Source organism: Uloborus diversus, chromosome 8, assembly GCF_026930045.1.
Source record: "Uloborus diversus isolate 005 chromosome 8, Udiv.v.3.1, whole genome shotgun sequence".
Classification (NCBI taxonomy): Eukaryota; Metazoa; Arthropoda; class Arachnida; order Araneae; family Uloboridae; genus Uloborus; species Uloborus diversus.
Genome location: NC_072738.1, coordinates 13,988,625 through 14,014,109, shown reverse-complemented (window position 1 = coordinate 14,014,109; position 25,485 = coordinate 13,988,625). Strand labels below are relative to the sequence as shown.

The 25,485-nt window shown below is 33.1% G+C and overlaps 1 protein-coding gene across 1 annotated transcript in view; it reads right to left on the bottom strand.

Annotated features, from left to right (window-relative positions):
• The window catches only part of LOC129227937 (midasin-like), a 260,168-nt gene that overhangs the window by 201,792 nt on the left and 32,891 nt on the right, over window positions 1-25,485 (bottom strand). The window contains exons 6-14 of the mRNA XM_054862559.1: window positions 21,618-21,709; window positions 19,866-19,982; window positions 18,187-18,333; window positions 16,478-16,610; window positions 14,752-15,031; window positions 10,068-10,206; window positions 6,809-7,054; window positions 3,814-4,022; window positions 607-731 (exon numbers count right to left, since the gene is read on the bottom strand). Coding sequence (XP_054718534.1) covers window positions 607-731; window positions 3,814-4,022; window positions 6,809-7,054; window positions 10,068-10,206; window positions 14,752-15,031; window positions 16,478-16,610; window positions 18,187-18,333; window positions 19,866-19,982; window positions 21,618-21,709 — 1,488 coding nt within the window. The remainder of the gene's footprint in view (window positions 1-606; window positions 732-3,813; window positions 4,023-6,808; window positions 7,055-10,067; window positions 10,207-14,751; window positions 15,032-16,477; window positions 16,611-18,186; window positions 18,334-19,865; window positions 19,983-21,617; window positions 21,710-25,485) is intronic.

The following is a 25,485-nucleotide window of genomic DNA, read 5'->3' as shown; positions in this document are numbered from 1 at the left end:
TGTTCTCACACTTGGATGTCTTACTGTTGCTCTGAAGCAAAGACATATCACAACATATGATTAATTCTGATTAAATTCTATAATTTTATTTTCAATTTATGTACGTACCACGTTCAATGACAAATGGTCCTATTCCAAACCAGGAAGATTCCTGATGAATTACAACAGGATAGTCATTGAACCTGTCAACATATTTTTCAGGCAGTATCAATTCTGGACTCACATGTTCCAACACATTATCAGTTCCAATTTGATGGACTAAGTAGCGCAAGATTTCGTTTTTCTTGTTCAAAATGACATCCCGAGAGGGTCCAACTGAATAAGAATCTGGGGGAAAAAGTGTATGAAGATATCATAAGTCAGATCACTACATGTGAAAATAAGTTAATCACAATATTTAAGAAAAAGTAAAATGTAGTTTTAAAAATCTATACTCCTAAAGCAAATCTTGCCTCATATACTATACATAAAAATAAACATATATTTATTACACAAGAGTAAAGTCATGCTTCCTCCATACTGAATAAGCGCAAAATTGTATGTATGAATGCAATAAAAAAGGATCTGATTGACAGCAAAGTAATTTCAATTAATAATTCAACTTACCAATATTTGTATTGTCGATGAACAACAGAAAAGCCCCGTGGATGAATGCACTAATCTCAGAGCCAGCTGGTGACATATTTATAAATTCCACCCAAGTCAAAATATCCCTCATACTCAACGTCATTCTGAAGGAAGAAAAATTAATTAAACATGTTATTACAATTGCAATGAAAGCAATATCAAGAGCAACATCAGCTGCATTAAAGTAAAACGTCAATTTTTAATCATTTTCTAAAAAAAGCATGGACAGAGACACTATACCTAACATGGCAGAAACTTCCTTATTTTGATTAAATGGGAAGGAGTGTTACAAAAGCAAGTAATGTTGAAAAAAAAAAGGAAAAAAAAGTTAAATGAGATATAAATGCTTAATATTAAAAAAATAAGATAAGAGACATACACGTTATATACCAGACAGCCCGGTTATCACATTCAGAGACTGCAGTTTCCTTCTCATTAGAATTCATCCGTCTGGATTAACAAATAACCGAGCTGGAGGTAGATGTCATCTCATTAAAGCCGAGAGTGCCAACAAACTGGTAGAAAAAGCATATTTATCTCACCAGTGAATGTCCGCAGCGTGGTGCAGTTCGACTCATGAATTGAAGGCAAAGATTGGGTATATAGCAGTAAGTTGCCACCCTTAAGCCAGGGCTAAGTTCTAATAAGAACTAGAATAAGAACAAAACTGCTGTCTCTGAATGTGATAACTGGGCTGTCTGGTATATTGCATGTAGTTCTGCCATGTCGCTGCTCCTTGATGCTTCACCATTAATTTATCAACCATTCTTTCACCATTGTAATCATTTTACACAGCAAATGATTTTGAGTTTGCTCATTAAACATTTCAAGGAGGACATACCTGTTTCTTCATCAATTTCTTTAAAAAATGTTTCATCTCAATTGAAAAATTACAAATGCGTTAGACCACTTAGAAAACAGAATCATATTTTTTTAAATTTTGACATACAAGCAGGTGTTAAAAGATCAATCTTTTAACATAGCTAAAACACAGAATTAGAGACCTTTTCAGCATCACTAGATGGCACCACTAACTCAACCATTTTGAAATTCCACATTTTGATTAATTGCCTCAGTCGTCCGTGTTCTATGTAAAGATGAAGGTTTTTTTCGAGGTGTCTTCAAAAAATATAATTCTTTTTTTGGCCGCAATAGGAAAAGAAAATACCAAATCATCTTCGCCTTGTTCTAAAAAAATTGAACTAAAACTTATGTAAACTCCATACAGTCCAGATATATGTAATATGTACTTATGCTCACGAAACTGTGTTCTATCTCACATCGACTGGCCTGAAGACAACGATTATCCTTCAATCCATTTGAAAGGAAATATTATAAAAAAATAATGATAAAAACTGCGACTCGTCCCTTCAAGGCTCCAACTACTAGTCCAACATTAAATGGTGAACATTCTATGTTCGGTATTTGAACGGAATATACTGCTAAATCCTTCACGTGTTTATCAGCATAAGTGTTTCATCAAAGGTGTGAAATAGAAAATTAATATTTTACATCATCTGTGCCCAAATATTTCATAGAATAATGCGTTTGTTAAACACTGATAAAAGAAACTTTGCATTGACGAGCGTCTTTAATACCAACGATCTACCAGCACGGCACTAATTTTGTATGCATAAGTCATTAAAGATTGGGACCACCTGTTAAATCCCTTGCATATATTAAAGTAGAGGGCGCGTTGGCAGTGTGCGTCAAGTAGGTGCGCACACATGCCCCTATGTCATAAAAACTGACTTTTATTATTTTTGCCAGTTAGTTGTTTGTTAGTTGTTGTCAGTTGTATTTTCTGTTAGTGTTTAGGGCGGTGTTTTCAGTTTCTTAGTTCATTGTATGATTTTATATTTACACGTTTTTAATAAATGTATTGTTCGAAATGAGTTTATTGTTTACTGAAATACAGTCCACATAACCTACACAAGAGCATCGTACACCACCATATCCCAATGAATTCGTATTGATTATCTAGTATGTGATATAATCTAATGTATGTGAACTTGAGTGCATTTATAATTATTGATCCTGAATTGTGTTTGTTTTTTTATGTTATAACACAATAAATGAAATGTAATAGCATCTAATCAGGTAAGTTGACTTCGTAATGTGTCGAGTTTGACATTATTGCATAAACATCATTTATGATATATTCAGTAAATTACCGCCCATTAGCCAGGGCTAAAGCAGAAATACGTGAAATACACTGCCAGCTCAGTCATTTCCAGCCGAGGACTGCAGTTTCATGCTTATTAGCACTCATCAGCCCGGCATAGGAAAGTGACTGAGCTAGAGATGGAAAACCTCTTAAGGAAGCCAAGAGTGCGAAACAAACTGGTAGCTAATATAGAATTAGCAGACCAGACGAGTGACCGAAGCAATGGTTCGGTTCAACTCGAAGATTGAACGCGAGGCAAGGTATATTCAGTAAATTACCGAATTGGAAATGACTGAGCTGGCGGTGTATTTCACGTATCATTTATGATTTTGAATAACATATGCACAACACAATGGCTACAGATTAAGTTCGTTATTAACACGACTAAGTTTAATAGCAGGGCTGCGGAGTAGAATAGTCAGGCTGATTTCGGGTTGAAAAAGTCGGAGGTCGAAGTCTTCAAAACTCCAAGTTGAAGTCTGGCAGTTTCGTTCCAATTCCGCAACTCTGCCAAGGTTGGGGAGTCAGAGGTTGAGTTGTGTAATCCGACTGCTTTTAAGGTAAAAGAGTTAGAGTCGAAGGCTCTAAAATTCCAGGAGTCAGAACTTAGAACCCAAGTGTGTCAGTTTTTTCCCATTGAGAAAATATAGTCAACCAAAAATAAGAAGGCTAGTTATAATACAGTACATTTCACCATGTAATACATACATAAGCTAAAAAAAAAAGTGCCTGACTTTGAAAAAGTGAAACAAATTCTTTAGTCATTAAAAAATACGTTATTAGTTACTTCAAAATGCATAAAAATCAAAAAACATCAAAAAATGGATTCAATCATATTGGCTTTCAAACAACTAATGCATAACCATAAAGGGGAAGTTTCAAAGAAAAAAGTGCATCTGTCTTACACACCTAAAAATATGATTTGTTGACCTAATAATGTTTATTTTTGACTATAGAATCATATACTTACAAAAAGCTTTAAAAAAACTTGAATATAATTATGAACATGCTTTGCTTACCTTCGCTGAGTGTAAAATGGAGTTTCAACGAAATATGACACGAACTTGGCAACACCAACTCCAAATCCCGTATAACTTTTTGAAACGTATTTTGGGTGAACCGCATCTTCCTTTATGTTTTGTTCGACAATAGCTGCAACATCATCGTAATTTGAGATGTTACTAGGACACCAAATTTCTGTGAAGCGATTCCTTAAAGCTGGAGAAAGCTGGGGAATAAAATGAAAAATAACATTACTAAAAGATCTATTTAGTTTTCAGTAAAAGAAAAGAATGACTGCATGTATTCATTTTCAAGCTAGAGAAATTAATGATTCTGAAGTTCGTAATTTTCTGCGAATTCTCAGTTGCTTTTGACAGGGTTCATACTCTATTTGGATACAAAAAATTCCATGACTTTTCCAAGACATTTTCATGACTTCATAAAAATTTTCATGACCTTGTTACATAAAGAGAAAAGAACTATTTAATGTCAAACATGCCAATTTTTTAAAATGAGCATTAGCAAAACTTCAGATTTGAATGTCACTACCTCATCGAAGCACTAAGTAAAGTGAAAATAGAGTGAATGATATATAATGATGCTTAAATGTCTAATAATTTTTCTGTAAACAGGCAGAATGATAAAGAACGGGGAAAAGGTTGAATGAGTCAATAATATGTTCCAATATATTTCCTTCAAAAAATGCCTTTTAGTGGCAACAGTTCATTTATTCATCCACATAACTTGACAGTATTTCGGTTCTTTAAAGTAAAGCAACAAATGTAAAGCAACATTTTTTAGCAAATTCCTGTTTCTAAACCAGATATTTATTCAAAAAAAAAAAAAAAAAAAACATTCAGTGGTGAAAAATCTTCTGATTCAAATGAACTTGTTTATTTGCACATTTTCAAATGCATATAAATTTATAGAGTCAGTAACTCCAGAGAATAGTTCTTGATTCCTGACATTGAACGTAGCAGTGTGTTGCATCGATTAGTTTTGCAGGCTGTATGTTGGGCACTACTGTTTTACAGTAATTAGAATTCCCTTATTTATCTATTCTATCACCTGAATAAAGATCTTTGTTTTCTAAAACCTTCAACAAATTAAGTTAAGCTCTGATAAATTCAATAATAAAGTTTTTAAGAGTGATAGAAAGGAACTTGGGTGCAATTAAATTGCGTTTGAGTAGAAGTGATAAAATGAAGAACATATAAGTTCACTATTACAGAATATAAAATAAAAGAAGTGTTGAAAATAATTGTAAATTCAAAATTAGTGATGTCCAAGCTGTAAAATCACATTGCAAAAAAATACGAGCGGCTGCTACAGAATTGGATGCAATGAGATTTCAAAATTCAGATTTGTTTTTGAGATCATTCAATTTTCCACTTTTAATAGTTTTTATGCACAATACTGTTCACTCAAGTTTTAATGCTCTTTTAGCTAGTGTTCCTTTCTCTTTGCTCAGGACATTTTCCATGACTTCAAATTAATTTCCATGACTTTGAATGAAAATTACAATTTTTCATGACTTTTCTAGGTCTGAAATTGGCTTATTTTTTTTCCATGACTTTCCAGAACTTCCATGACCCATACAAACCCTGTTTTGACCTGTCCATAGTTAATAAACACAATGAAAAATTTGAGTGCCCCTGTCTTGAGAGGCAGGATTTCTTTATTTATTCACACACAAGAAAACACAAAAAAGATTTACAGCACAAAGAAAATAAATAAAACCCAGGGCACCTATGAGAATCAAACCCACAATCTCTAGCAAACCACAGAGCCACGGAGGCCTCTAGTGAATTTTTAGTTTTTACTTAAAATGAAATCTAAACATGAGAAAGGAATTTGATATGCATCAATGTATGACATCATGAAGTTTATTTTTTACCAATGTTTCCACCCGAACAAAAATTCAGAAAAAAGGGGAAAATAATGTTTTGAAAAATAAAACCTGTCAAGGACTTAAAAAGGTGAAAAATCTAGTCTTTGAGGGATTAAAAATAAAATGTTGTTTTAGCAACACATACATTAACGAATAGTAATCTGACTCAGAATGTTGATAAAAATCATTTGTGTTACAGGTTTGGCAAGTTTTTTGGCAGTTGGTGGTTTGATCAGGTTTTATAATCACGGTTTTTGCTGTCATGTCAAAAACTCCTTGTTTCATTGGTGAGAAAAACAATTTTGGCATAGTTTGCTAAAGAAGTTAGCTAATTTTAGAAGGTTAAAACAGAGACAATACTATACAACAGTTATGTAATCTACGAATAAAACATGACATGTGAGACATGCTGGTAAACCTAAAGAGAAATACTTTAAACATTTACACTTACTAAATTCATAAGTGCAGAAGAGTTTAAGAGAGAAGGATTCCCTTAATTCCTGTATGGTAAAAGGATTTATTTTGCAATTAGTGAACACACACACAAAAAAAAAGATTGAATTCACACTTGAAAGAAGTAACCTTGATCAAAATGCTTTGTATTTTGTACACTGGTAAAACACCATGATATATTGCAGTCTTAAAGCACATGTGAAAGACTTGCTGTACAATAACAACAAAGCACTGATACTGTGCACAAGCACTATCAATGAAAAACCTCACAAAAATATTTTTTTCAATATACAAATATTCTACATAAATGTGAATGGCAGTAAATATTAAAACTTTCAAAAAAAAAAAAAAAAAAAAGTAAAATACTGTTATTTACTGTGTCTTTTCCCGATCAGAATACTTCAATAGAAAATTAGTGCTATACAGATTTAATATACCATCCTCCCCCCACCTTCTCCCCAGCAAATAAAATTCTAAACTATTCCTTTTCTTCAAACTGTCAATTAGAAAAAAAAAGATACTTGTTCATATGAACACGTTATTTCTAAGAGAAATACAGGATCTTATAATGAAAAATTTCAGAACAGTTTAAAAACATTAATAAATGTCGCAAAAAAAGTTTTGCAACAACCATTATAAAATTTATACAAGAAATCAAGTCCACCTACTTCTTTTTTTCCAAAGTCACCCCCAGGATTCATTGTTGCAAAAAGTTGAAATCCCTTTTCTGCTGTGATTTCAAATTTTTCATTACCACTGAAGCATTTTTCCGAGATTAAAATTTTCTGTTCTGGTTCCAGCACGCTATTCAATCTTTCGAGAACGGAATCGTCAGCTAAAGAAATTTCGTCAGTTAGGAAGAACTGTCCCTGCTGCATTGCCAACACCAATGGACCATCCATCCATTCAAACAGCTGAAATTTTGAGGGGGAAAATGTACAGTTAATAACAACGCATACAACAGGAAACAGGTTTCAGACTTATTAAACTAGCAGGGTTCATACACTTTTGGTTAAAAAAAGTTCCCTGACTTTTCCAGGTTGTTTTTTAGAAAATTCCAGGTTACTCGCTTCATTCAAAATTTAAGTTTAAATAGTAATATTTTCAGAATAATTAAAATTGTTTAAAGTAGCGATGCAGAAGAATTGAAACTTCTCCCCTTAGATTTAAAAAAAAAAAACTTGGTTTTTTTTTCGTTTGTTTTCTCTGTCAAAATTTTAAGTTTTTTTTCAACATTTTGTTCAAAATTGTTTTAATTTGTTTACTATTTGTTGAAAACGGAGTACTTTCAACTTATTTTAGCGTTTCTTTGATGTCACGCGTAATATTATAGCATTTTGCTGTAGTCCTGCAGCAACCTTTTAGCATCCGCATTTGGTTTACAATACTTTTTATTTTCTTATAAGTAGGTTACACCAAACATATTGAGCAAAATGCAATGCTAAATTTCAGTATAAATATGATTAACTTGTTGCATCAATCGGCATACCATGTAATGCATAGTAACAAAAATCAACATCCGCCAAACATAGGCCGATGCCAATAATCTTTTTTTTTTTTTTTTTTTCACATATTAAAGGACGCTTACATTAAAATTTCAAACTTTCTTTTCCAGAAAGTAATAGTTATTTTTCAAAAATTCATAACTTTTTGCACATTTAATGTTATTTTCAATATTACACATTGATATAAACGTCCAATTCTGTTTCTGGAAGTTTAAGTCTACTTCCATTGTGCAAACGATCAAATATGGCGACAAAGTGAAAAATTTAAAATAATAAGTAGATTTTTGGATTTGTAGTATAAAGTAGTAATAAATAATTAATAATCCTTAAAAAACTACAATAAAAGCAAAATAGTCAGTATTTAGCACATAAGAGTCTAAATCAATTAAAACAAAAAAAATGTTATGAAGATTAAATTTTGCATTTTTCCAGAAAATAATTATAAATTATCCGAAAAAAGGGCACAATTTGTGTTGTTTTCAATAGTTTGCATTGCAATTAACATCCAATGCCGTTTTCGGGAACTTAGGCACTTGAAAAAGGCTTGTGTACTTCCATCTTGGGAATGACCAAATATGGCGGCTATGATCAAAAATAAGAAATAACTTTTTTTTAATTTGTTGCATGAAGACAGTTAAAAAATAATAAATCTTCATGATACTACAATTCATTGAAAAGTTTTTATCACATTTGCGTCCGAGGCAGTGAGGATAAGATTAAGTTTTAAGAACAAAATTTTTCATTTCTCAAGAAAATTATTTCAAATAATAATACAAAAACAATTTGCAGACCATTTTTTGTTGTTTTCATCAGTTTTCAATTAAAGAAAACATCCAATTCTGCTTTGTTTTTAGAAACTTAGGCATTTTTGGATCGTATCTACTTCCATCTTGTGAATGACCAAAGATGGCGACTACGTTTAACACGTAGCTGAAATGATTTTCCGATCAACAAAAAAAAAAAAAAAAAAAAAAAAAAAAAAAAAAAAAAAAAAAAAAAACATTTTCCCCGATCGACCCTCCCATCTACAGGTTGTGCTTCCGAAGCAGTAAATTGTCTTCTCTCCTGTTGAGTTTGTGCATAATTGCTGTTCACCTGATTTTTTTTCCCTTGGGAACTACTGAGAGCCAAAAATGGCGGCTGCTGAAGATTTTTTGGGTCGCCACTTTTTTCATTGCTTTAAAATTGTTACAATTTTTTTTAAATACATCGATAAAAATGAAGATTAGATCTTATAAAACGAAATTCCCTGGGAAAAATTGGGAAAAGAAAAATTTTGGGGACACATTTGGAAAATTCCTTGACATTTTTGACTAAGTCATTTTCCCTGATAATTCCAAGTTTTCCCGGAGCGTACGAACCCTGAACCGAACAGAATGTTGTGGCAACCCATCTAAAACTTAAGGCAGTAGAAAGAAATGCGTTCCCCTCACTGACTCCATGCAAGAAAATCTTCGCTCTTTTGGCGCATTTTTCGTTGTGAAAAAAAAAAACGTTCATTTTTCGATTGCAGTTTTTAAGTGCCAGCGTCGGTTTAGATAAAAATTTACAATTTTTTTCGTGAAATCACAATAAAAACGAAGACTAGATCTCATAGTACTTAATTCCTTGGGAAAAAAATTTTTGGAGGACAAAATTTGAAAACTCCCTGACTTTTCCCTGACATTTTTGACAGTGTCATTTTCCCTGACAATTCCCGGTTTTCCCGGAATTCCCGGAGCGTACGAACCCTGACTAGAAACTACAGATCATGGTTGTATTTTCAGATACAGTTGGCTCTCTGTTTAACGAAGTTCAAGGGACCACAAAAAATCATTCTTAAGTAGAAAACGTCCTTAAATAGAATGCTTTTAACACTACAGTGGACCATCTCGGATCGTGAAAAGCCATCATTAAATAGAGAAAGTCGTTAAATAGAGCGTCATTAAACAGAGAGCCAACTGTATTCATTTAACAGACGATACATTTTTTTTCTTGTTTTTTGGGTGGGGGGATTGCTAAAACAATCCAAAATAATGATTTTAAAAAATGCAAATATGCGGCACAACTATAGATCTACCTCCATGTGGTGCGCCTTGGGAAACGTTTAATACGGCTAAAAGATCTATAACTTTTCGGCATGCAACTTCTTCACCCTAGAACAGTAAGTGGCGACTCCACGGAGTTAGGCATCTTGCAGTGGTTAACCCAACCTAAGAGACTTGAAGTTCTTAACACACTCTCATCTTGGATGGCCACCACATTTCTCACTGCAGAGTACTTACTCCTTGGTAGAACGGTCATGGGAGGCAAGAAGCTCAATGAGACAATGACTCCCCCCCCCCCTGTTCTTCATTTTAGTTTTGTTTGTATTTTGCCAATTTATCAAGTTCTCTGCCATTTGAAATGAATAAAAAAAATAAAAAAAATGCAATATACACACCTTATCTTCAGATTCTCCTCGGACAGGGCGCAATCCTCCCAAGAAATCAGCACTTTCCGAATGCATGTGACAATTCACTGAATACAGTTTTTTCCCACATATATGAGCAAAAATTTGACACAAGGTAGTTTTCCCACATCTAGGAGACAAAAAGTTTAGTTACCTTAACATACAAATAAAAAAATAAATAATCAGTGATTAATATTTGATCCATTACCATCCTGATTTTCTGTAGACTAAACGTTAGTTACAGTGAAATCCTGTAATAATCAACTTCAAAAACCCAAAATTTTGGTAATTGTAATAGGAATTTCTTGTAATTGAGTTCAAGCAAAGTAATGGAAATTAAATCTGAACTGGAATTTTATTTTGTCGAAATGGATTTTGTTGTATTGATATTCATTATGACAGGATTGCACTGTATTTATTCCAAATAATAATCCACCTCCTTCAAAAGAATGTGCTCCATGTCTTGTTTAAAATTTTTAGTTTACTTATATTTGATCTCCACCTACCCCTTCACTCAAATACCTAAAGAGCTGCTTCATTCTTCTCCTTTAAAAGATTTGATTCTATTATACTGCTCAAAAAATTTAATTTATTGACTTATTTTCTCCAGCCCCCTACCTGGTGTTTTCTTTCAAGGGTTATATGTAACACTAAAGTTCTGCAAAGCATTGTTCAAAAGTCTCCCAAGAAATCCAAGGAGTCTTGATTACACGGGTTTCTTTAATGTAAAAAATAAAACTAACATAAATTCAATTAAGATAAACAAAATTGCAGTAAACTCGAGATTATATGGAAAATGGGGTGACGCAGTAATTGCAGATGAATATCAAGGATAATCCACAAAATAGGCAAAAAACAGATACAAGCGTATGCAATAGTTTTAAAAAATCAATAACACTCACATACTTTTTAACTATGATAAAAACAATAAGAGTGTATGACAAAGAAATACGAAAACTAAAAAAGATCCCTTATTATGGCAAACATACATAAAACAGCAAATCGTGCAAATAAACCTGAAACATAAAAAGCTAAATGGAAAAAGGATCCCCTTCATTACAATCAGATCAAGCTAGTTTACATCAAAAACACATAAGGGAGAGGAGAGGATTTTTTTCGAACAAAGATTGTTCGAATAATTCTTTTTTTATATAATTTTATATAACTTAAGGTTTTTTTGGTCACTCATTTACACCCATAAATAGTCTCGACCTAAAAATCTGCAGTTGTCTAGATCTAATGCAACAAGTAGTAGTGTAGATTTAAATAGCTGTTTGGATTAATTATGTGTTTGAAACACACATAAACTAACAAATCGTGCTAATGAAACTCAAACATTAAAAGCTAAATGAAAAAGGATCCCTTTCACTACAATCAGATCAAGATAGTTTACATCAAACACACATAAGGGAGAGGAGGGGATTTTTTTCGAACAAAGATTGTTTGAATAATTCTTTTTTTATATAACTTAAAGCTTTTTTGGTCACTCATTTACACCTGTAAATAGTCCAGACCTAAATATAAGCAGTTGTCTAGATCTAATGCAGCAAGTTGTGTTGTAGGTCTAAATGGCTGTTCGAATTAAGCAAAGTCGGGCTTAACGGAGTTTGGATTAGTGAGGGCTTACTGTAGTTTTAATTCCTTAGTGTTAAGTAAAACAAAAACAGCTATAAGCAAAATTCTGTGGTAATAAACTATGGACATATCCAGTGAATCTCAACCAGTATGCCACAAGGCCTCTGACAAGTCGGTAATTTTGCCAATTAAATTTTACAAACTGGAATAACATATTGTCAATTTTTCTACAGTTATAGGGTTTTCCATGACTATAATTTTTTTTGTATAATTATACTTTTATAATTTCTTTTTTGATATGAGCATAGGGTTAGGTTGTAATTTAAGATACATGGCTGCACCAACATTAGAGCAATATTCTGCCATCAAATCACAACTTAGCTCAGAAAAATTTATTGCATTGAAAATCATTTCTTATGCTCATTCTCACAAAATATCTTATCGATTACAAGCAGAAGTATTCAGGTCTAAGGCAAGACATGCAATGTACCAACAACCCAGTTATGACAGTAAGAGGCTGAAATTGTGAACTTCTTCATATTATAACCAGGCTGTCAGTATGTTGCATCCAATGTTCTAAGTTGCAAAATTTTTCAAGGCAGATACTTAAATAGAAAAGGGGGGGGGGGGGGTCCAAACTTAATTTTTACTAAGGAAAAGGTTGGAATATGCACTTAAAATCTTTAAAAACCTCTTTTTTTTTCTATATTTCATGTTCAAAAATAGAAAAGATTAAAAATTACACTAAAGAATAACAACATTTTGTTAAAAAATAAAATTATCCAACAAGCTTTTAACTTTATTTTTACACTCCTGATTTTAGGTCACCCGAATCTGTGTTTTTCCGTTTTTTTATCAGGTCCCAGTTTTCCGTATAGTAATAATAATGTTGGTTTAACCTAGATTGTAAGTTAGTTATTTATGAATTTCCCGTTTTTTACGTTTTCCCTGGGAAGTAAAAGGTAATAAAATGATGTTTGAAATCGAGTTACTAGTTTCATTTGTGTTTTTTAAAATATTATCCACGTAGTTGAAAGTTAATCTATGAAAGCAGAAGTGCTACTGCTCTATCTATAACCAACCTCATGGATTCTGGCAATGAACAAGAAGAACAGGAATCACAGCCTGCTTCTTCTTTAATTACTGCATTAAAGAGTTGACAAACAGTGAAAGACTTTTTTTTTCTCACAAAGATTAGAAAGAAAACTTGCAAAGTATTTCAATCCCGGAAGATGCTGCATTTACTTTAAACTAGAGAGACGTACCGAGTACTCGGTAACTACTCGGTACTCGACCTACTCGGCCAATTAGCCGAGTGGTCAAATTCTGATCAGATACTCGGCCAATACCGAGTAGTTGCAAAAAATTAAATAATGTTCAAGACAAATACTAAAATTTATAAAAAAAGAACAAGCATTATATTCTGCAATCATTTACAATTAAAATTTATAAGTCAAATTTAAATTTTGAGAAAATGAAGTTTGTAATGCTTCAATGGAATAAATATTTTAATGTCCCCAAAGGTAATAAAACTTATTTATTAAAAATTATGCAAAAAAGGTAAGTATAGAAAACATGGAATTTTTATATTAAAAATGGATTTTTGCAACAAACAAAAATTAGTCATAAAAAATTTAAAAATACCTTTGCTTAAAAAATAAAGGGAAATAAACCAACGTTAAAAGCACAGTGCAGGAACACTGCATACACGTGTTTTGCCATTACAAGGAATTCCATTTTCAATGCACAAAATGGGAGCTTGTGGATTTAAAGGCATCTGACAAAAGTCGGATTTTTCTGCCGAATGCCTTTACATTCTTTAGCTCACATGTTATGCACTGAAAAAGACGTTCCTTGTAATGGGGGGGGGGGGCAGAAACAAGTGTCTGCAGTGTTCCTGCACATTTGTTTTATCTGCTTTTAAAAATTATTTATGTTTGGCATGCCACAACTATGATTGGTATACAGTGAAACCCCTCCTAACGGACACCCCTCAAAGGCGGACAATTTTTAATTCCCCAGTTCCAATGCAAATAACATTGTTAAACCCCTGTCCTGTAGACACCTCTCTATTATGGACAAAAAATTGCCCTGTTAGTGTCTGCATTAGAGGGATTTTACTGTAATTTGTTTTAATTCCAACTTGATTAATCATACCTTTTATCTATTTATTTTTAATTTTAGAAATAAATTAAAATAAAATAATAAAACTAAAATAAATAAATATAATTAAAATAAGTATAATTAAAATAAATAAAAAAAATTTTGACACAAACAAAATTGTTTATATAACGCGTAATTAAATTTCAGCAGGAATTTAGTTTTAAAAACTATTATATGGACAAGGAGATCTATAATACTATTCCAATAAGTTCAAAATTCATCACATGTGCGTTGGTGGTTCTTCTTAAAACATAATTGGTACTTGGTAACTAGGCCGAGTAGTGAAAGGCCGAGTACTTGGTACTCGGTCAAAGTGCTACTCGGTACGTCTCTACTTTAAATTCGATGACTAAAAAATAATTCACTACTAGACTATTTTCAACATAAAAGTCCAGATTCGGAACTAAATGTGTCAAAATGATCTAAAATCAAATGTATAATAATGTTCTTTTCCTAAAATATCGATATTATACCTTTTTAAAGAGTTATCTTTATTACTTTTAGTTTTTTTCCCATTTGATTTTTGCTTTGTATGTATTTCCCATATTTTATGTTTTCTCATATTTTACATAGTCATAACCCAGTCCCTTGAGAAAAACAAAATTGGGGTTTCACTGTAATTTATTTTTCATTATTAGGTAATGAGCAGCAATTTTCTTTTAAAAATGTTCATAAAATACAAACTACATAAAAAGAGAAAAATTAACTCCAACTTCCCAGATTTAACTCATTTACTGAGTTGATTTTTTAAAACTTTCATCCTGTTCTATTACCTGCTATTCTTCTTTTTTTTTTCAAAAAAAAAAGGAGGGGGAGACCTGTCAAAACTGCCAACTTTCACCTTTGATGGTATCTTACAGAAATCAATCTAGTAAAATTCTTTTGAAGGCCTCATTTACTCTGCACTAATTCACTCAAGAGATTTACAGAAGCTCACCCTGTGTTGCCAACAAGCAAAACTGGTTCTTTGTACTGCATGGCTTTGCCTATTAATGCAGCGAGTCTCCTCATGGAGGAAGTCCATACAACATTTTTAAGTTCATCTGGTAATTCTGCATGCAACACATCTTTTAAAATGTGTTGAGTAGTTGGCGATGTTATCTTCGAGTAAAACAGTTCATGCGGCTCCACTTTTTGCTTGAAATGCTTTTCTAGTACTTCTAAGATGACCTCTTCTTCTTCCTGCTGGCGAACTCTTCCAGCCAAAAGCATGTAGCCTGTTTTCAGAAATAAACAATAATTTCAAAGATGCATACATAACAATACAAAGCATTTCACTCTACTTCATAAAAGTGCACAACTGCAAACAGTTTTAAAAAGTTTATTACATATGAGCCAGTGAGAAGGAAAAGGATGTAAGTGACAAAATTAAACATTTGGAGATGACCAGTACAAATGATAGGAGAAACACTCCACTGTCTAGTGGGAGGAAACAGTACTAGTAGCCTTACTAGTTGCTGCTGTACAGTGTGACTTAGAAAAATTTACATGAAAGCCTATCTAGGATCTAAACTTTAAACACAATTTACTCAAAACTTTTAACAGTCCACTTACATTCCTTTGCTTCTCACTGCCTTGTATGTACAAACAGGACACGAAATATGAATACAGTATATTTTTTCTGTTTCCCAAAATGAGTAAAACCTGCAAGTATTTTGATTGAGAAACCTTGTGCACATTTCTCCTAGCTCGCAAACAACAAACCATGAGAATTCAACAAGCCTCATCAAGCTAACCATGAATAAAGAGTTGTAGCCAAGAGAACCATGTCACACTAGCTTCTGTCCAATGAGAGAAGACTGGCAAAGAAGCGTTTTACAGTGCCAATCCAAGCAGGCTTGGTTTGCTTGGGCGGACTGCACATTGATGCAAAAACTTAAGAACAATACTGATAGAACTGTAACTTAAATCCATATTTAAATAAAACAAAGTATATATGTTTGTGTGTGTATGTTCCCTATACAAATCCACAGTTTTCGTAGGATCTTGATCAAATTCGGTAGGGAGGTACTAGGGCACCCGAGAAGGAACGCAGGAGGGTTTTTAAACTCAAAAAACGTAACAAAACGTTCAAATTTTAATTTTAAGACCCAAAAATGGCAATAAATAAATTTTTCTACCCGAAAGAATTATCCATTTCAATTTTGGCGCCATTCAAAAGCCCGAGAAAAATACCCATAAGGTTCATTCATTTCCTTTGAATTGCAAAAAAAATCTATAAAATCACCGGGAGAAATTAAAAAGCATCATAAAGCCTAACAGAATAGAAATTTTATGTGGAAAACTTATTGTTCGAGTGATCTCATTTTAAATTAGCCTGAAAACAATTCAGAAGGTTGCCACTTTTTTTTCGACTGTGACTAAATAAAATTTTGTTTTTGTTTTGCGATAAAAATTTTCCTTATTGATTATTATTTGGCGAATTATCTTCTTTCTTTTGGATTTTAAATGTTGCATTTAATTCATTTCAGAATTTTTGATTTGCCGTTTTCTATCTCTAAGAATGATCATTTTAACGGGAAATTCACAATATTTTTTTTTCTCTAAATGAAGCTCGATTGTTGAACATGCGTCACTCGACATAACTTTTATTTTCGAAGTAGACAGTGCAAAGTCGGGCAATGCAGCTAGTAACATGTAAAGGAAAGAGAATTTTAACTGACCTTCTTCAGCATAGAACTTTGCCCAGTCTACAGTTGCAGGAGAATCTCTACATCTCTCACCCCAACGGAAAAGATCACGTAAGGTGATATATCCTTGTTTTCCGGCAAACACACCGCTATCTCTGCGTCTCATCTATGAAATAAAAGTTATTGAATTTGAATCATTCATTACTAAAATCAATGACAAAATTAAACTTATTAGAGTGAAAAATCTGTTTAGGGGTCACTCTGAGCCCATTTTTGATGCTGAAAAGTTTTGAACGCAGGGTTGCCACTCATTTTTGGAAAAAAAATTCCCTATGTTTTCCCTGTATGAAAATGCAATGTTACAAACGAGCAAAAATTGATTATTTGAAAAAGAACATTAATATCTTGATAATTTCATCACTGCCCCCCTCCCCCCTAAAAAAACATAGGGAAATAAAGAGAGTTCATTCATAAATATGCAAAGAGTTCATTATATCAGTAGCATGGCAATGGAATTTATTTAGCTTTTTATTCATGAAAAAAAGCCTTATCTTAATCATTTATTACTTGGAACTAAAAGACAAAAGTTAGGCAGAACAATGAATACTGACCACTAATATCATGCCCTCTAAATTAAATTATCATAAAATTCAAGATGCATGTTAAATGTTAACTTAAAACAAACAAAAAAAAAAAAAAAAACTTTTAAGCAAAATTAGTTTCTTTCTTACCTTAATTCTGAACTTTATAAAAATTATCACTGACTTTTTTTTATTATTTGGCAGTTTATAAAGGGTGTCCCAAAATTAATGCAAGATTTGAATTTGCCACCATTTTTTCCATAAATTGTTGGCAGCCATGAAAAAAGAACAATTTGACAGTTGAGAGTTTAGGGTTAGTAAAAATGGGGTGTTATTGTACCATACAGCTAGAGAGAGTGAAACATTTCAATTACTGCATAAGGCATTTCCTAGTCGCGTACTCTCTCATTTCGGTCATCAGAATTGGCACCCTAGATCGTGTGATTTAACATTTATAAATTTCTTCTTATGGGGTTATTTGAATTCAAAGGTCTATGTCAACAAGCCCACAACCACCCGTGCATTACCGTGTTGCGATACCGAGCGCCAAAAACAGTAACTGCTTGACCAGCCTCAACTTTCATTATTTTTGAAACAATTGTTCAATAATGAAAGCGCGTTATTGTATCGTATAATGCTCCATTTTTGATTACCCTAAACTCTCAGCTTACAAATTGTTCTTTTTTCAGGGTTGCCAACCATTTATTGCAAAAATGGCGGCAAATTCAAATCTTGCGTTAATTTTGGGACACCCTTTATATTTGGGCATTAATTTTTGCAACTTCAATTTAAAAAAAAAAAATTCCCCCTATTTTTCAGGTTTTTAAGGAAATTTTCAAAATTCTCTGGATTTTCCATGTTCTTTTATTGTGTTTTTTAAATTCCCTGTGTTTTCCCTGTTTCTTCAGGTTTCCTTGTGGCATGGCAACCCTGGAACAGCTTCTCTGTTGGCTGCTGCTTAGTGTATAAGCTCAAAACATTCTCTGCATGCAAAAAAAGGGTTGTTTTTAACAGTGCAACATCAATATGGGGTATTTGTGCTATTAAGTGTTTCAATAACACATAATAGCAAACACTGAATTTTTTATTTTTTCTGCACAAACATTTTTAATATCAATCAGGAAATGAAAAGTTATAATTTGAATCACTAACAATACAAACCTGTAATTCATGCATGACAGAAACCAATTTGGCAGCACGAGAACCCGGAAGTTGACACCTCTCTGCCAATATCCTCTCCAGCTCCACTGGAGGTATTTCATTGAAATGAAGCTCAATGAATCTGTTGCGGAAAGCTCTGGATAACAGCTGGAAAATTTTAAATGCATTAATTGACATGGATGTGTAAAAATTAGGGGCTAGAAAGCAAAGAAAGCAAAAGAGTGGATAACTTCAGGAAATAAAACAAATTAGATATACATTTTATTTTTTCGCTAGCGCTTACACACAAAACTCTGACCATGGTCACGAAGGGGAACTTATTTTCCTACTCCCTCTCAACCTCATACTACATTGATAATTCGGATCAAATTCAATATATCATCACACTTAGCATCAGGCTTGTCTTTACAGTATCACACAGGACTTAAGGTACAAAAAAAAAAAGATTTAACAATAAACACAGGAATTTGCTAGTTTTAGAAATGATCTAAGCTGACAAAATTAACATTACTTAGATAGCAATTCTGATAGGAAAATTAAACTAAACAAGATGTATGGGAGAACTAAATTTGCAACAGCGATGGATGAAGATTCAGCAACTAAAGTACTTAGGAGATGGAATTTAATTCTCCGTACTATACAATTTTTCTTGTGGATGAAAGTTGATCTTTCTTTAAAAAGAAGAAAAATATCGGATCCAGATTTATTTTGCAGTGCATTGTTGCTCGTTATCAGCTTCCCGAAGGAATTTTGAAGTACCTTTCACCAGTTTTAAAGCATTAAGCAACATTTTTCCAATTGCCATTAGAAATACTCATTCCACTCTCAATATGACCTACAAACTTATGCAATCGTATCAACTATATCCTTTTTTTTAGCAAAACTTTTCCTTTTAAAGTCTTTAAGGAGACTGATTTCATAATAAGGAATGCAAATAATTGTGTACAGGATGTTTTTGTTATTGTGATACTCTTTAAAGATGCGTATATGAGGGCAAATCAAAAAGTCTTTGTGCCGATTTTTTTAAAGCCAAAATATGGCAGTGAAAACAAAGCAAACATATACATTCCCAGCATTGACAGTTCCTTGAATCGTAGCAGCCATATTTACTTTTTGCTCAGAAGAGCGGAGCTGTCAGTCATTTAAGATGACCGTTGTTCTTCAGATGTCCACAGCCTATGAATAGCGAAGTGTTATTTGTTTCGTACGGTGCAAGAGACAAAAGCCCAGAGAAATTCACAGGGAAACTCACCTGCAGTCCAGACCTTCCCCTAAGTGATTTTTACGATTTAAGTCCACTGAAGAAGTTTTTGACAGGACAGAAGCTAAGAACGTGGTGCAACGGTGGTTCCACAGGCAGCCGGAAGAATTCTACGACAGGGGGATCTAAGTGACATAGTTTACTACGTATATTTATAAATACCTGTATGTATCTTTTTTTGACAAATAAAAAATAGGCACAAAGACTTTTTGATTTGCCCTTGTACAATCCTTTTTTCCCCCTTTTTTTTAGTCTTGTGATGAATATGAAGATACAATTTAAACCTGAGGACATAGAAAACACACTTTGGAAGAGTATGGTTTTTTTGTTTTACAATCTACACAAAAAACACATGCAGTGAGATTCTCATTAACTACATATTCCAAAAAATGCTAAATGAAAGTTTTTTCCTTGATACCTTCCTTCCACCATATGTCCCAGCAGGATTCTGTGTAGCGAATACCATAAAACCAGGCTGGGCTCTCACAGTAGTTTGAGTTTCAGGGATGAAGAGTTCACGATTGTCGTCCAAGACCTGCACATAAATGAGATTTTAGCTATCAATTGTTCATTATCCAGCTTACATTTTGGAAACTACTTCAGACAAATAAACTGATGTGAAATGATATACAGCCGACATTATAAAAAAAATTCCATACACATACATATTATACATTTTTCAAAATAAAATGCATTCAGATTCGTTAAGAAATAAACGAAGCTAAGCCCACAATAATGATTGCTGAATTGATTTAGAGATAATGTATATTTATGGCCAAAAAGATAAAAGAAACACAAAAACACACTGAACACCATCTAACCGGAAACTAAAAGGACTGAAATATTTTTTTTTTTTTATGGTAAAAATAATTTTGTGTTAAGATTTACAGTAAACTGCACAGTATATTGTCTAATCTGATACATTATTTTGTGTAAATCAATTTTTCTTGTTCAGTGTTTTTGTAAAACTTCAGTAAAAGGTCTGATAGAAACACTGATGCAAGGAATGTGGTAACACAAGGAATGCTGAGGTATAACAATGCATAATAATTCAATTTCTTTATAAAATTATTGACTATCAGGGATAAAAACAGTCGAAAGTCAAAAAAAAAAAGGATAATTTTTTTTAAATAAAACACAACATTATATATATTGACACTATGGTGTCTTCTAAATTTCAAGAGATAAAATTTGTTAAATTCTTTTTTATTTGCAGAAATGCTAATATATTAATAAATTAAATAAGCTTGCATTGAATTAAGGATCAAGGATTCAAATCAGAAGAAAGGGTTCAAATCAGGAGAAATTAAAACATGAGAAAGAAAACGTATTTTCTAAAACTAGGCAAAAAAATTAGTTTATTAGTTTAAGAAAACGATTTACAAAAGTTAAAAATCTAACAGTTTCCTTCATGTGGTACAGCAAAGATTGAGAATAAATTATAGCTTATTCTTTTCCCTTTCATTGATATTCTCCTTAGAGTGGAACTCTATTTGGTTAAAAAAAATTCATAATACTATGTCAGGATAAAACGAGCACCTTGCAGTTGTCTCAATTATGAAATCCCAAAAATTTTAACATGCTGTAAAATTTAAACCAGTTGGGATTTGCCTTAAATATTTTGTTATCCTTTTATAAATACATGAAAGAGTATTTATGCCAAGTTTCATTAATATCCAAGACTGAGTGTCGGATCACATTTTTTGGATTGATTTCACCAACAACTAAAATAAATTTCATTAATAAATAAATTATTAAAATGATGAATAAAAAAATGCAGATATACGGTAGCATATGACAAAAAAGCTTTCCCTAGTAAAAATAGTTGAAATGTTTGCAGGATGCAAAAGGATTGAAATTTCAAATAGGCATGCAATTTTCGACGAAGCACGTGTTTGACCTTGGCATGTTTCCAAAATCTACGTCCATGGCAGTAATTGTGGTGGATCAAGATTCGAGACAGAAAAAAAAAATAATAAGAAAACGAGTACAAAATTTTAAGAAAATCTTGAAATTTTTCAGATTTCAAGTAAGGTGCTGCACTTTCAAAACCTAAAAACTGCGGAAATAAAAAAATAAATAAACACAAAAAGAGGAAAATCACGGATCTGCAGAACATTTTCATCCCTGGATTATACACAAGCATCATGATCAGCAGATTTCTACATACCCTGTTGAGGGCTTCCATTACTTCAGATGGGGCGAGATTAAGTTCATCAAGTATGATCCAATAACCATTTCTCATTGCATCCACAAGAATACCTAGGAAATAAAATGCAGAAAAGAATAAGCCAGAATATCTAACATGTTTTTACAATTAAGTATTTACCAATAGCTATAATCATATCCATGTCAATATAATTTTGTAAAGAGTAATTATTTTTACGTTTATATATGCTTTATTTTCTATAAACTGGCAAAAGTTGGCGTTATTTCATTAATTTTCACTGAAAATTACCTTAAAACTTGAAACTTTACTTGAATGTTAACTTTGCCAGCTATGCAACATTTAACATTGCATGTAAGGGATTGGAGAGAAATTTAAGGGATATCGCCAAGTCGGCATCATTTTTGGTAATTTTTTTTGTGCCAAATTTGGCGAAAAATCCCTAAATGTAGCCAAGCTTGGCGACTTTTCGAACTTGACATGTAAACAGTATATCCAGCTTTATAAATGTAACCCTCCAGCGTGTAGTAGGGTTTTCTTGAATGGTAAATGTGCTTGAATAGAAAGTGCTCGTTCATTCTCCACTTAATAAGGGAAGCTTTTTCAATGGTAGTCTAGTATGGTTTTAAGACTTGACTGAGAGCGCTTTACTTTGGAAATGCGAAGAATTTTGCACTACGGTATGTTGTTTTGATGTAGCGTTTTTGCTTATTTAGCTGAACATACATGTTATATCGTTGAGTGCCGGGTGATAAATGCTATTTGCCTAACTGTTCTGGATATTTCAGTAAATGTAGACGACTTCTCTTGTGCATGTAAAAATGCTTTCAGAGTTTAACCTTTGACTCATTGGGAACACTCTTTTATTGTGTTCTCTGGGTTTAAGCACTTCTATTCAATTGTTTAATTATTATATTTCAATAGAAAGAAAAATAAAAACCTAAAAATTTTTGAACAACTATCATTGAATGATAATTTTCCTCCTAAAGCTACGCATAAACTTGCTATTGATATAATCATTGAAATTAGTAAAATGCTTTATCTCAGCACATCATTCTGTAAAATTATCAAAAATATCAATGCAACAGAATTTGTTAACTGTTTGACTTTGCTCCAATAACTTAGTTTTATAAATTTTATAAAAAACTTCTGTATTTCGAATCACCATGTCAAATTTTTCTTCTATCCCATGAAATACAATACAGACAGGTTCAACTTTATCCCATGGGTGCATGTTTGGTGATGTGTTCAAGACGGAAATATTTTGAAGCCCCCCCCCCTCCTCACATGCGTGCTTAAGGAAAAAGTTATGAGTATAAGTGTTGTTGTAGATTTTAACAATGGCAGTTTTGGAATCTGTGTTTAATCTCAATTTTAAGACTGTCTTTTCTAACAACATGGACCCAGTTTAAATTGTAATATTTAAGCATTTGATACTGTAGTTCCAAAAATCTAAAACCCGCCAATGACGGGGGGTCTGGGGCTCTCCCCCAGAAATTTTTCCCCGAAATTGAAGCTTTAAAAATGAACTCCATCTTTCATAACGTTTATACACTTTTTGAATGCGTTTGAAGGGATGGAGTTCAAGAAATCTCCTTCGGCAATATTTCGAAATTGAAGTTCCAAAAACGCAATTTTAGACGATGCTGGATGATGTTAGGGGTAAAAACATTCAGGGCTCCCCGCTATTTGTTTTTTGCCGATCGTAAACATTTTTATTGCAGCAATAAAATCGCTTGGGAATAAGATTTTCAATTTTGCAACATAAATCAGTTATTCAGCAACATAATAACAGTTCTCATCGGAAAGTCTACCCAAGATAGCGTGAACAAACTAAAAAAGATGGAACGGTGGGGGAAGGGTAAGGGCGATTATGGTAACTGGCACCATTCCCTCAGTCTTCATTTATAAAAGAATTCTTTTATAATATAGCAGTTGGTAAAATAAGCAATATAAAAAAGCTTCAGGGAAGTAGATGTATTTTTTAAACGAGGAACACTATTCAATATTCATTAATTAAAAAAAAACAATAGCGGAACTGATTCTTTACCCCATGGAGAGCTCCCGAATCATATCCCTCAAAAGGCACTCAAATACAGCCTACAGAAGCGCTTTATATAGTTCAGCATCAAAAAATAATTAGAAGGGATCTCTCGATCCCCTTTCTCTAAGTTCACCACAAACGTCCTTAATTTGAGCTTTTAAGGCTTCAGTTTCTAAATTTTTTTTCAAGGTACAGTACCCCCTTTACCTATATACATGACTTATGAACGCCTAAAAGTTTTAATACTTTAATTTCGAAAACTTTTTGACAGAAGCTTTTGACTCCCTTCCCACTTAAGTCATCCAATGATAGCCCAAAACAAGAGTTCTTAAAACTTCAAAAACGAAAATATTTCGGGCTGGGCGGCGGAATACTCCTCTCTCCTTGTGTGAAGTAGGTGCACTAAAGGCAGTTTTAAGTTTGTTTAAGATTTATTTTTCTATTGAAAGAGCAACTCCCATTCCCACATCGCCAAAGACAACCCGAAGTTTTAAGGCTTCAATTTCGAAAATGTTTTGAGAAAGACCCCTGAGTTCCCTAACTCTTAACTCACTCAAAAATAGCGAAAATAGTATTTCAATACTTCAGCATGGAGAAATTTTTGAGAGAGAGAGGACCCCCACCCCCGAACTCTTTCCCCTAAGTTCAGTAAATTTGACTTAAATTTGCGGTTTTCCTTTTCATAACCGAAGTTTTAAGAATTCAATCTCTAAAATTTATTGAGAAAGCCTTCGAATTCCCTATTTTTAAGGCCCCCAAAGATTACCTAAAGCAGAGGTCTGAATACTTCAGCTTTGAAGGGGGATGGGGACCCCGAACCCCACCCTCTGCCTCTATAACGCCTTTTACGACCCGGTAAATCCCCGCTCTGGCTCCACAAAAAACCGATTGAAAAATTCTCCATTTCCATGTAAAAAGAGGTTCTCTCATTATACCAGAGAAAGCTGTTTTTACCCAGCATCCTTAGCGGCCAGTAGACGAACTTGTTTCGCGTAATGCATTCTGGGTAAAAACACCGCTTTCACTCCAGAAGCTAGCAGGAGTAGAAAGATTCCACATAAACCCCGCAAATAACCGGAATGCGGTGAAAAGCAGGTTTTTTCCGGGGTCGAAAGTGTCCATGGAAAGATGGTCTAAAGTTGCGCTTTTAAGACTCCAGTATCCGAATTTCGCCTAAAGAGAGGCACTCCCCCCCTCTTGACATTGCCAAAGACAGCCTATAAAAGTTCAATTACAAACATTTGTCGGGAGAGGATCTCAAATACCCTTTGTCTTAAATCATTTAAGTATAGCCTCCAATAGTTATCAACACATCAGCTACAAAACATTTTCAAGTTAGAACACCGAAACCATCTCTCATAAATTCACCAAAGATTACCTAAATTAGTTTTTTTAGACTCAAGTTTCCAATTTTTTTTAAACCTCACCCTCCCCACATTACATCAATAAAGACACCCTAAACATTTTTGACCTTTTTTTTTTTAGAGTTTGCAGAGGAGAAATCTGGAACCACTCCTAGCTTCAAAAATAGCTTACAATTAAGTTTTTCGATTTTTTATTCTGGGGCCCTTGAATAGCCCCCCCCCCCTCCCCTTTTAGATTCTTCAAAATATAAATGTTTTAAGACTTCAGTATCGTGGGAATTTGCGGACTTACCCTCTTTGCAAGAGCAGCGTTTTTTCGCAAACTCGTGCTGCTGTTATTTTTTTTTCGTGTCCTTTCTCCCCCCCCCCCCCCCACCCATATTTCCATTCTAGCGAGTGTTAAATTGATAGTCATTGGAACGTAGTAATTCCACAAGTCTTGGAACATTTTACCAGAAACATG